Source organism: Carex rostrata, chromosome 32, assembly GCF_964058835.1.
Source record: "Carex rostrata chromosome 32, lpCarRost1.2, whole genome shotgun sequence".
NCBI classification, from domain to species: domain Eukaryota; kingdom Viridiplantae; phylum Streptophyta; class Magnoliopsida; order Poales; family Cyperaceae; genus Carex; species Carex rostrata.
The window spans coordinates 4,807,570-4,821,142 of record NC_135949.1 but is presented as its reverse complement, the minus strand read 5'-3'; the positions used below and the strand labels follow the sequence as shown (position 1 = coordinate 4,821,142).

The 13,573-nt window shown below is 33.6% G+C and overlaps 1 protein-coding gene across 3 annotated transcripts; it reads left to right on the top strand.

Moving 5' to 3' along the window:
• The first annotated feature begins 612 nt into the window (after positions 1 to 612).
• Positions 613 to 8,853, top strand: LOC144548139 (FBD-associated F-box protein At5g60610-like). 3 transcript variants are annotated; one of them, XM_078296842.1, is made up of 3 exons: positions 613 to 1,586; positions 8,203 to 8,373; positions 8,477 to 8,853. In XM_078296842.1, exons 1-3 carry the CDS (start codon positions 669 to 671, stop codon positions 8,639 to 8,641), a joined length of 1,254 nt encoding a protein of 417 aa, XP_078152968.1. In that variant the 5' UTR covers positions 613 to 668; the 3' UTR covers positions 8,642 to 8,853. The 3 variants fall into 3 exon arrangements, with proteins under 3 accessions (XP_078152968.1, XP_078152967.1, XP_078152966.1); XM_078296841.1 differs by lacking the exon at positions 8,203 to 8,373 and adding an exon at positions 2,177 to 2,347; XM_078296840.1 differs by lacking the exons at positions 8,203 to 8,373; positions 8,477 to 8,853 and adding exons at positions 2,177 to 2,347; positions 2,550 to 3,216.
• Positions 8,854 to 13,573: the final 4,720 nt, after the last annotated feature.

Sequence of the window (13,573 nt, the reverse complement as noted above, 5' to 3'; positions counted from 1 at the left end):
AATCCGTTAGGATTGTAGCAGATTTATTTCCCTTTTTTGCTGTAGTAAAAAATAGAACAATACATGATGTTCATCTAGAAATTAAATATTATTCTAAAAAGTCGATAATTAAGAAATGTTCAAGTAAGAATTTAAATTTTAGGTCTTAAAGATAATTTTTGTTCTCTTTAAAATGCTTGAAAAATGTTCATTTACATCTGTTTTATTACTTTATCAAATTATCTTACATTTAGTTTAAAAAGCCTTTTGCCAGATTATAGAATCCTCGATCTTTTCTAAATTTTTTTAATAGATTGTTGAGTGTTCTTAGGCACAAGCCTATTTGAGAACATCTTTTACAATGCATTAGAAATCACTGATAACACTTGATAATAAAATCTTTATAATGTTTGATTTTACTAAAAGATAATTGACATACAAAACAATAATTAATTTGCAACACTAAAACAATCCATACGCAAGGTATTTGCATGAAATTTATACCATTTATTTATGTAGCCAATGGTGGGTTGCATAAAATTTTAGAATGGGAAACCATCGCAAAGATCCATTAAATTTTGGAAGGTAATTTCCCCTTTCTAATTGGACCTTTCGATAAAATATCACCCATTCTTCACTCTTTAAAACCTAAAACCCTTCTTCTCCCCTTCGCCTCCTCCCACAACACAATGGCGGACAGCAATGTCGAAGAGGTCGACCGCCTTTCCCAACTTCCCGAGGCTCTCCTTCTACAGATTCTCTCTTTCCTTCCCACCAAATTTGCTGCGCGTACTTCCCTCCTCGCTCGCCGCTTCCGCCATCTCTGGACCGCCTCCCCCTCCTTTGAGCTTGACCGCTCCGACTTCTCCAACGGTCGCCTCTTCAACAACGTAACCTCCCGCTGTCTCCGTCTTCGCGACCGTTCTGCTCCATTACTGAGTTTTTGTCTCAAGGCAAATTGGAGACGACCTTTTTCGATCAAACTCATCTCAAATTGGCTCAATCGTGCCCATTTGCTAGGTCTGCGAGATCTCTCCCTTCATATCCATGCTGAAACCATTGAGTCCCTTTTCCCACTTATCCTATCCTTTGGGTCTCTTCACTCTCTTTCCATCAACAGTGTGGACTCGGACATGAACTACGGAAACCGAGCTCGTGTTCCCCCCTCTTGCCCCCTAACTCAACTTAAGTACCTATGCATTACAGCAAGAATGTCTGAATCTGGCTTAAGAACTTTCATCATGGAGCAAAGAAATCTGGAATATTTATGCATTAAGTCCCCTTTCGGAACTGATGCTGATCTGTCTTCGCAGTCAGTGAAGACACTGAAACTAAGGGTTGAATGGGGAGTTCCTAAGGTTTATCTATCCTTCTCTAAACTTGAGTTTCTCGACTTGAGCATCAGCTTGAGCAGGGAACTGAAACAATTTCATGGAGATATGCCAGTGTTGAGAAAGGCACTGGTTGAAACAATTGCACTATCGGAAAAGAATGTTCCAATGTTACGTGACATTTTGGAATCTATTACAAATGTGTCGGAGTTGACTCTTCATATAGGGACGCCTTACCCAAAAATTAGACCTTCAGCAACCTGTTTGCGGAAACTGGTAAGTTGTTTCTACGGTAGTCTAATTGTTCTTTATACAGTACATTGGATGTATATGCTACAACATTAGGGTAAATTTGGTAACACACACACTATCCTCTTAGAAGTTATAATAGTGTTCAAGCAAAACAGTCTTCTTGCATTTTTAGTTAAGAAGTTAAATAGAATCTGAATCTGTTTATTTAATCAAGCTTAGTTCCTTGCATGTTCAATAGCAAAATGATCTGAAGAATGTGTGTCCGAATTATGCTTGTATTGCCAGATAAATAATTATTAGGATTTGGTACATTTTTCATATTTGCTAAACAAAGATGCTGGTTTGGTTATTTTTATCTGATAATATACAATGTATATCATTACTTGGATGGTTTTCTGGCAGCTAAGCATGTGAATCTTTATTTGAAACCCACAATATAGCAAGTAAATTGTTTATCTGGCATTGAGAAACAATGGTTTTTGTGCTATATTGACTCTCAAATCTAATTATTTGTGTTTTTATCTTAATTTAATTTTTATGGTTTCTGTTAGCTTAAATTATTGCATGTGTAGATTTGATTTAGTTTTGGTCTAATTGGAACTGATATTTTGTAGACTAGCTTTGATCTATTTCACCCGTTAGTGGAGCCAGGAAAAGATATGCCAATGTTTCCTAATTTGAGAAGTCTCAGACTCAAAATGTGCTTCTACGAAAATGCCTTACACGACCTAATTTGTTTGATTCATCATTCCCCTGTTATTGATTCTCTACACCTAATTCATGTGGTAATATTACACATACTTTTTTCAATCAGCTAACTTTATCTTGTCTTGTGTATATTATGTAGTTTGAAGTAATGCCACTTTTTTGCCCACTCCTAATCGAAAAGAAAAAAAGAAGAACATAAAAAGAACATTGGTGCCATTGGCATTTCTTGCACAATAATTTGGTCACAGAATAACACAACTATGTTATATTTCAAAATAGGAGGGACCTTCTCAATATCATAATTACCGTTGGGAGCCTGAAATTTGGCATTCTAACCTCCCACTGAACTCTGAAGGCAACAGAAAGTATGCACATTTTTCGAACCTTCAAATAGGTGATATGAAAAGTGAAGTTATCAAGTTGCTGTCTGGTGAAAAGTCATCCAAGAGGCAGAAAACATGACCCTGGTCATTTCAACAGAAAGATTAGTACAATTTGATGTAATTCACTCTTCTTCTTCTTCTTTTTCAATGGGTTTCATTATGCTCTATGGATCACTTGCGGGTTATGTGTCAATGCTCAGCCAGATAACTAACTGCTTGACTGTAGTGCGTTGGACTATGATCCCAAATCAGCTTATTGTATCTTGTTAAGTAGATGCTTTTGTAATGGAGCTTTATTTTAACTTTGGTAGCAGAATTCTCAGTAAATCAAATTCTGATGCTTCCTTTCTGGAAACAACATTTAAGATATACAACAAGTTTCTTTATAAAGATTTGCTAAATCTGATATTCACATAAATTTGTAACATGAATATGCTGCAAATCAAAATTTTGTTTTCTTTAACAATTGCTGACTGGTCATTTACTCTCCAAATTGTAATTGAAATGAATTATGTGTACATGCAACTATTTTGAAGGTTTCTTAACTGTCAATAATCGGTATATAGTTCTGGCACCGCAATAGGCACAAATGTTCTTTTGTTGAGGTTGATCAGAAATCCAGATATGTTGACATATATATTATGTATATATGATGGATGTGTTTGATGGGTGTGTTTGATGCACTAGAGGCTCCATGGATGATCCTTATTGTTCAGTAGGAAGCAATTGAGTGGAAAGTACAAAATAGTATACATTGTGCTAAATAGACTACCGGGATCATGTAAATTTTGTTTTGTTTGTTGCTCAATTGTGTAATTATATTGGCTGAGATCACCTAATTGAGATCTTTGTTGTGCAAACTAAACTCGAATTAGCCTAAAACTATTACCAATTGTCTAAGTAGACATGGAAGTAACCTGAGAGGTGCCAGAAAAGGTTTGGTGCTGGTACTGGAGACAAATCCACTGGTTTGCTAAACATAGCTTCTACCTGATCAAGGGATGAGAATCTGCTCCTATTCTTATGACTTTTTGAGAGAGAAAAAAAAGAGAGGAAGAGAGGGGAGAGAGAGAGAGGAGGGCTCTCCTTTTTTTTTAAAGAAAAGGAGTGGATTTCAGCATTTTCTTAAAAAAAAAAAATGTATTGTTTGCTGCATAGGAAATTATGTACTTTCAAATTTTCTGAGCTATAAATACGGACATGACGTATGTGAATATTTGGGCATAGAACACGTACGGTCCCTCTTAATCTCACTCATGAATCAATTATATATTTGCATGCATTAATGCATATTTCATGTGCACTCCAGCAAAGATTATGTTAACTTTATCAAAATACACATCAATTCAATTTGTACTAGGATGAGTGACCTTCTGGTAAGTGGTAATAGTCCATGTGTTGCTCATTTCAGTTGAATTTTATCTCTAGCCTACTTAACTTGTTTGTTTGGTAATAAAGACTTTTAAGAAGAAGACAAAATATTAATTAATTTTTTCTTTTTTTTTATATTCACAATTATTGTAATCTTTAGGTACATTTCGTTTTTGCTGTGCTAAAAGATAGAACAGAACAGTACATGATGTTCATCTAGAAATTAAATATTATTTTGAAAAGTCGATAATTAAGAAATGTTCAAGTAAGAATTTAAATGTTAGGTCTTAAAAATAATTTTTATTCTACTTTAAAGTGCTTGAAAAATGTTCATTTAATAGATTATTGAGTGTTCTTAGGCACAAGTCACACGATATAAACAGCATATTTGAGAGCATCTTTTGCAATGCATTAGGAATCACTGATAACACTTGATAGTAAGCCAACTAAGCATCTTTTTTTTTTTTTTTTTTTGAGGTTTAGTGGTAAAACCCACCAAAAGATATATTAAAATTACAGAAAACAACAATGCCATTGACAGAACAAGTGTCAATTTGAGTTTCAGCATCCAAGAATAATAGCCTCTAACCTCATTGTCATCTTAACTTAAGTTCCAAGTTATTTTGATCTTTCCATTAATTTTGACAAGCTTGAAAAGCTTCATCACAAATAGCATTAAAACAATTTAAATCATATAATTGTTTCTTTCATCCATTTCTTTTTATTTAAATGCGTTGGCGTCATAAAATTTTATGTACACCGTCAAATTTAACTTGTCGTTCGGATCTCTAAATTTCCTTCAATTGACTTTAAAAATAAACTATTTTTTTCAAATAAAAAATAATAATTTAAGATGACAAAAAGCAATATAATAATATTATAATGACTTCTAAAGAATAAGTAACTAATTCCATAGGCTTTATAACTAAAACTATCATTTAAGAATTACGATTGTATTTTACTTGAAAAAATAATATAATTCAATAAAAAAAAATTGTATTATTAGTTTTTTATACAAATTTTTACAATCAAATAAATTTTGAACAAATAATAATTTTATAAATTTCTAAAAATTTAGAAATTTTAGAAATGTATCCCTTAAATTTTAGAATTGGAAACAATCACGAAGATCCATTAAAGTTTAAAATATAATTTCCCCTTTCTAATTGGACCTTTCCAGAAAATATCACCCATTCACTCTTTAAAACCCCAAACCCTTCTTCTCCCCTTGGCCTCCTCCCACTACACAATGGCGGACGGCAATGTCGAAGAGGTTGACCGCCTTTCGCCACTTTCCTTGGGACCGAAATGGCTTGATTTAGGTTTTTGTTTAGTATAATTTAAGTTTTTGTAGTGTAATAATTATTAATTGTAGAATTTTTTAGTTTGCATGTAAAGTAATTTATCGACATTTTTATTAAAATATACAACTTAAAATACAAAATCTCTAATTTAAAATGCATATATTTGGACAATCATAGATAATTTCAATGATCAAATTTTTTAGTTTGCACGGAAGGATTGTTGTTTTTTGAAAAAAAATTAAACAATCATAACTTTGGCTAGGAAAGTCAGATTTGCACATATGACCACAATTCAGAAAGGAGGGACGAGACAGATCTGAATTTTTCTCGGGAGGAATCCCCAGGCATCCGAACATCAGAATTTCAAGAAAACATCGTTTAGTGCCTCAAAAATTCAGTTTAAGTTTTCTATCAACGGTAGGCATACAACGATCGATATTAGTTTTTTCAAAAGCCTAAGAGATTATTCAAGAATTACCCATATAATTATTTTAAAATACATTTACTATTTATTGTGTGCATTTGCTTATTTTTTGAATGGGTTACTATTTCATGTATTATTCAAAAATTATTGAAATTATCTATGATTATTCTATAAATATCATTTCGATTATTCAAAGATCAATTATAGAAGAAGGGTATTTAAAAAAAAATGCGACCAAAATGTCAATTAGGTCCCAACTAAAAAAACTATGGACTGAATTGGCATTTCGGTTCCAAGAAAAAATCGCATCTACACGGATGGCCACGTGAAAAAGTGGAAAAAACTCAAGACCGAATAGGTTATTCGGTCCCAAGAAAAGTAAAAATTCGGGGCCGAATAGCCTATTCGGTCCTCGTCTTTCTAATTTTTGTAAAAAAAAGAAGAAGTAATCATGTTGCTTTGCTAAAATTATTTCTATTAATTATGGTTTATAAAAAAAAAATTCTATTCTATATGCTCAGATATTTATTTTATTTCTTCATAATAGTGTTTCTAGGTAAGATCACTACTGCATTTTATTGAAGGTATCCTTGCATCATTATAATTTGCACACAATACGTGCAAAAGATTTATGAGATGAATTAATAAAAATGGTAGTTATAAATTAATCACATGATGTTAAATTATATAACTCAAATTGCACACGCCACCGCCACCGCCACCGCCACTCCCCCCCCCCCACCCACCCACTCCAATGTCCATTCTAATTCCATATTACAAGGAAAAAAAAACAAACAGTAACCAAACTGCATTACTGTGCTTGGTTACAACCATAAATACTTAGTATTTTTAATAAAAAAAATGAAAATTAAATTTCGATCATAGTATCATACACTAGCTAGGATATTCTCTGAACAAAGTTAAGCCTTTAATTAAAGAGACAAGGTCATTAGAGCTAGTTTAAAATATAGGCTAATTCAAGTCACTTTCATGCTACATAATAATTCCAAGTCTTGCATAGTTGCATCCACTGCATGCTACAATATCTTAACAATTAAGCATCTCACCGACTTGGTCCCACACACACTGCATTAATAAAGTGAAAGTTACTGAAGTTATCATACCTTATCAATTAAAAATCAAACACTGAGTCTGAGACTCCTAAAACAACTTCTCTTCCACTTCCTAATTGGACCTTTCGAGAAAATATCACCCATTATTCACTCTATAAAATCAAAAAGCCTTCTTCTCCCCTTGGCCTCCTCCCACTACACAATGGCGGACGACAATGTCGAAGAGGTTGACCGCCTTTCGCAACTTCCCAAGGATCTCTTTCTACACATTCTCTCTTTCCTCCCCACCAAATTTGCTGCGCGTACTTCCCTCCTCGCTCGCCCCTTCCGCCATCTCTGGACCGACTCCCCCTCCTTTGAGCTTGACTGCTCCGACTTCTCCGACGGTCGCCTCTTCAACAGCGTAAAAACTTTAATCATGGAGCAAAGAAATCTGGAATATTTATGCATTAAGTGCCCTTCCGGAGATGATGTTGATCTGTCTTCGCAGTCAGTGAAGACACTGAAACTAAGTGTTACATTGCCTGGTCATAACATTTATTTATCCTTCTCTAAACTTGAGTTTCTTGACTTGAGCATCAGCTTGGGCACGAAAACTAAACAATTTCATGGAGATATGCCAGTGTTGAGAAAGGCACTGGTTGACATATTTCCACTGTCGGAAGAGAATGTTCCAGTGTTACATGACATTTTGAAATCTATTACAAATGTGTCGGAGTTGACTCTTCGTATAGTGACGCCTAACCCAAAAACTAGAGGTCCAGTAATCCGTTTGCGGGAACTGGTAAGTTGTTTCTACGCTAGTCTAATTGTTCTTTATATAGTACATTGGATGTATATGCTACAATATTAGGGTAAATTAAATTGGTAACACACGCACTATCCTCTTAGAAGTCATAATAATGTTCAAGCAAAACAGTCTCCTTGCATTTTTAGTTAAGAAGTTAAATAGAATCTGAATCAGTTTATTTACTCAAGCTTAGTTCCTCTCATGTTCAATAGCAAAATGATCTGAAGAATGTGTGTCCGAATTATGCTTGTTTTGCGAGATAAATACTTATTAAGATTTGGTACATTTTTCACATTTGCTAAACAAAGATGCTGGTTTGGTTATTTTAATCTGATAATATACAATTTACATCATTACTTGGATGGTTTCTGGCAGCTAAGCATGTGAATCTTTATCTGAAACCCACAATATAGCAAGTAAATTGTTGATTTAGCATTGAGAAACAATGTCTTTTGTGCTATATCGACTCTCAAATCTAATTTTTTTTGTTTTTAACTTAATTTGATCTTTATGGTTTCTGCTAGCTTAAATTCTTGCATATGTAGATTTGATTTTTTTTGGGCTAATTGGAACTGATATTTTTATAGACTAGCTTTGATCTATGTCACCCGTTAGTGGAGCCAGGAAGAGATATGCCGGATTTTCCCAATTTGAGAAGTCTAAAACTCTCAATGTGCTGCTACGAAAATGCCTTACAAGACCTAATTTGTGTGCTTCGACATTCTCCTTGTATTGATTCTCTACATCTAATTCATGTGGTAATATTCATACTTTTTTCAATTAGCTAACTTCCTCTTGTGTTGTGTGTTTTCTGTATTTAGAGGTCAGAAAATAACACAGCTATGTTATATTTCAAAATAGGAGGGACCTTCTTGCTATCGAAACTATTGTGCGCCGGAAGTTTGGCAATCTAAACTCCCACTGAACTCTGAAGGCAATAGAAAGTATGCACTTTTTTCAAACCTTCAAACAGGTGATAAGAAAAATGAAGTTATCAAGTTGCTGTCCGGTGAAAATTCATCCTAGAGGCGGAAAACATGATATCCCTAGTCATTTCATCCGGAAGAGTAGTACATTTTGTTGTAATTCACTCTTCTTTGGTTTTTTTTTGATGGGTTTGCTTTTGCTCTATGGATCACTTGCGGGTTATGTGTCAGTCAGTGCTCAGCCAGAAAACTAAACGCTTGATTGTAGTACATTGGACAATATTATGATGGGTATATATAAATTTCACTTTATCTTATGTCTATATTATGGATGTGTTTGATGCACTAGAGGCTCCATGGATGAGCCTTATTATTCAGTAGGAAGCAATTGAGTGGAAAGTAAAAGTTAGTATACATTGTGCTAATTAGACTACCGAAATCATGTAAATTATATTTTGTTTGTTGCTCAATAGTGTAATTATATTGGCTGACATCACCTAATTGAGATCTTTGTTGTGCAAACTAAACTCGAATTAGCCTAAAACTATTACCAATTGTCCAAGTAGACATGGAAGTAACCTGAGAGGTGTGCAAGAAAAGGTATGGTGCTGGTACAGGAGTTGTATCCACTGGTTTGCTAAATATAGCTTCTACCTGATCAAGGGGAGTCGACATTTTCTAGAATTTTTCTGTCGTGTTAGATTTTTTTTCTTCCCCTAAATTTCTGGTGATTACCATGTAGTATGGCCCTGATACCGGTACCAGGTTACAGTTTTGCTTCTGTTTGTATGTTTTTTGTTTTTGTTACTTATTTTAACAATTGGACCTTAATGAAGGACAGTTGACCTCATTTGAAGAAAAAGTAAAAAGAAGTGTCCTGATCATAATTGCACAACTTTGCTGGGTTAGTTTTCTATTTTAGGGCCTGTTCGGCAGTAAAAAAATTACGGGAAATGGAATGGGAACCCTTGATATTTCCCTATAGCGTTCGGCAGCCGCTTTTTCCCTCAAAACTACCCACCAATTTTCCTCCGATCTTTCCCGTCTACGTTCAAAAAGATGGGAAAACGTACGAAAATGAAGTCCGAGTGAATAATTTTTTTCCTACGGCGCGTGCGTCGCGCTCTCCTCTTCTTTCTTTTCGTCTACCTCACTTCTCTGAGAACTCTCTCTCAATCACTATCTTTCTCCTCTGTTGTTTGCTCAACCCTCAACTGGATTTTCCATTTCCTTTACTTGTGCGCCTTTGTATTGATGTGCTCGTGGATTAGGAGAACAGCCAGGAGATGAGGTCGTGGGGCAATCGTCGCGACCTTGGTACTAGCCGGCTTCCGCCGATTGAGCAGTTTCGAGTAATTAACAAATCTCCTTTTCTGTTCTTGCTTTGATTCTTGTAATGCTTGTAATGGCGTAGGAGCTGAGCTCTTCTCTTGCTGAACTGTGATACTCTTATTTTTGCTCGGTTGCCATCATGATTGAGAAATTGAAGCTCGGTTTGAGCCTTGACTTGTGCTGTTGTGAGTCTTCCTTTGAGGCTCTTTTGAATTTCTGATTTCGTTCATCCTCATGCTTGTGTCTGTTGTTGATGAGTTCTTGTGTAATCGTGCTTAATTAGTTCTTGTGTAATTGTTGAATGACCCCTCTGTACATGGGTACCAGTGGTACCGATACTTATTTAAACTATTTTTAATTCAGTTGTTGTCGTAATATTTATTGTAATTAGGTAAAACTTTGTGTTGCCTTTTCGTTTTCTTTTAATTTCTTTTATATAAGCAAATTTCGAAGACTTGGTTAATCATCTTCAAGAAAGAGACAAACAGTTGAGTGTGTTTCATATTTTACTTCAGCCACTCTTCCAATAATTAGATGCACTGTACCAGCCGATGACCTAGTACCAGTTAGAGAGAAATTACCTTAGATGCATCATGCATGTACCATAATTGAAATGCACTGTACCTGTGCTTTGATGCATGTAGTTTTAAATTGTTCTCGAATATAATCTTTATTTGTTGGTTCAATTACCTCTTGTATAGTTACTAGAATGTGATTGAAAGTCACTCATGCCAGAAAGAAATAGACCTGATGAATTGAAGGCCTGGTTGAAAGTTTCCTGCTATCGGTACACCAGTTGTGTTTCAAGTCTTGATTTGTATGCACAAAAAGAAATAATTCTAACATGATACATCTAATATAATTAAACAGAAATACAATGAAAAACTATTATATAATAAAATCATAAACATGCTAAATATTAATTAGAGTCCAACTAATTAATAAGTATTGCTATGTTATTAATCTATTTTGCATTGTTGATAATTTTATTAATAAATAAAATTGTATTATTTATTTAATTTACTTAATTGTATTATTTTAATCTAATTAATAAGTTAGGTTATAAAATAATAATTAATAAGTAATGTTATGTTATGTTATTATTTAATTAATTAATTTAATTGCATTATTGATAATTTTATTAATAAAAGAAATTGTATAATATTAAATATTTTAGAAAGAAAAATATGATTTCCCACAATTAATCCCACGGTACAACCGAACACCCATTACAATACATTCCCATAAATAATCCTATCCTTACCCGCCATTATGGGTTCCCGTTTTTGAAAAAGTGGATTCCCATCCCCGTCAAATCCCATCCCGTGTAATCCCGTGACATCCGAACAGGCCCTTAGGGATTTTGGTAGAATTGGTCCTGTAAAATAATCAAACGAGAGTAAAGAGAGAAGAGATCAGACGACGATATCTAATTTCATTTAAACAACATAATCATAATCCAACTCATTACATTGCTTATTATACAATGCGATAGCACACCCAATCTAAATTAGCAAAAGTGAATCCTAGTAATCTTAAATGTGGTTTAAGAATTTTGATTCTGAGAGATACTTTTTCTCTAAGAGGACGATTATGAATGCCACACTGAATGATTTGTGAATTTTTTAAGATACAAAAACTGGTGACCAGCAGGCAGCAGTTGATGTTCCAAGGAATAATAGTATTGTTGTTGAAATTGAATGTGTGTCAGATTTGGCTCATACTATGTACACCGCTTCCGCCATTGATGCATCAGTTTTATTATTTTATTGTGGCATGATTTGTACGAAATATATTTATATTGTTGGTACCAATTAGGGGTGGCAAAAAAATTCGTAATTCATGATTCGATTTGAGTTTAGTTCGATTCAAAATTAGTTTGTTTTGAAACAAATTAAACCAGTTTAGTTTGAATCTTATTCAAATCAAACTCAAACTGAGTATAATTTATTTGAAATTGATTCACAAACTATTTAGATTTGAATCTCAAATAATACAACTAATAACTTCAACCATTAATCTTTAATAATACATGAATCATACTTATATCACAACTTAAAATTATTATATCTTATAATGGTTAACATAATGATAACTTATAATAGAAAAAAATATTTAGCTGCATAACAAATTAATTTTCATCTTACAGTCAAATAAATCTTGAATATAAATAATAATTTTATATTTTATAATCCTTTTTGTTCTTTCGAGACATAAGATGAATTGGAAACCATCCCAAAATCCATTAAATGTTAGAAGCTAATTCCCCCTTACTAATTCCACCTATCGAGAAAATATCACCCATTCTTCACCCTTTAAAATCAAGAGAAATTTGTATATATCCCCATCAAAACTTCTCTTTTTAGATATATCCCCATCATAACTCTAAATTTAGTTATATCCCCATCAAAACTCAATTATTTTATTTATATTCCCAATTTTTCATTTCACCTCTTCAAATATAAGAAAAATATTAATAAAATATTCAAAAGACTGTTTTGCCCTTCATCAAATACAATACTAATTCCATTCCTTTCTCTCTGTCAGTCTTTCCCTTCTCGTTAATTTTTTTTTTCTTTTTTCCAGCTAACCTCTCCCTTCACACCATGCTTAAATCTCATGTGGAGACTTTTTAGATACTATCGTTACTGAAGATATAGCACTACTATCGATTTCATCTCAGTCAGAGATTGTAGCAATTACTAAGCTCGCAAAAAAAAACACCAAGTCAAAGATTGCGTTGAAGAAGATGAAGAAAGAAAAAAAAAACAACTCAGAGCTGTGACAAGAAAGAAACAAACAAAAGCATTTTGAAAAACGAAAGATAACAATTCATACCTAACATTAGATTTTTATTTTTATTTTTTTTGCAAAGACTTTGGCGTTTGGCATTAAACAAAGAATCCACAACCGTAAAAATGAAGCAACACACTTCTCATAGAGCCTGCATCACTCAAGTAAAGCCAAATTTAAAAAAAAACACACACACATTCTCTCTAAAGGAAACTACTATAAGATATCTAAGTTATCAGAGTCTAATTTAGGCGACTAAAGGGACACAACCAACAACTTGATCCAAATCACCTAACATCAGAAAACAAAAAAAAATTTAAGAAAAAATGTGAGTCAAGCTCACATTTAATTCCATTAATAATGGTAAAAGATTACAAGAGTTTTGTGGACGTGGCTACGGTGCTACGGGTAGCTAAGAGGCCTCCGTGCTACGGCTCGGATTTCGAGTTTTCAAAATCCTAACGGTCGATCCGAACCGTTCATCTTGTTCTCCATATTAATATGTACTTGGATATAAAATTTTACATTTTTCTGAATTTTTTTACTATTTATTAAGCCACTTTGAAAACCCCTGATCCAACGGTGGCTTAACCCAACAGTAAAACCAGAAACTACCGTTGGATCAGCGGTTTTCAAAGTGCCTTAATAAATAGTAAAAAAATTCAGAAAAATGTAAAATTTGGTCTCCAAGCACATATTAATATGGAGAACAAGATGAACGGTTCAGATCGACCGTTAGGATTTTGAAAACTCGAAATCCGAGCCGTAGCACGGAGGCCTCTTAGCTACCCGTAGCATATTAGCCAAAAAACAAATATAAATTGAAATGAAAATGCTCAAACAGCTGAGCCTAGATAAAAGTGATAAAAGATAAAAAAACAATAAAAACCGAAAATAAAAAAAAAAA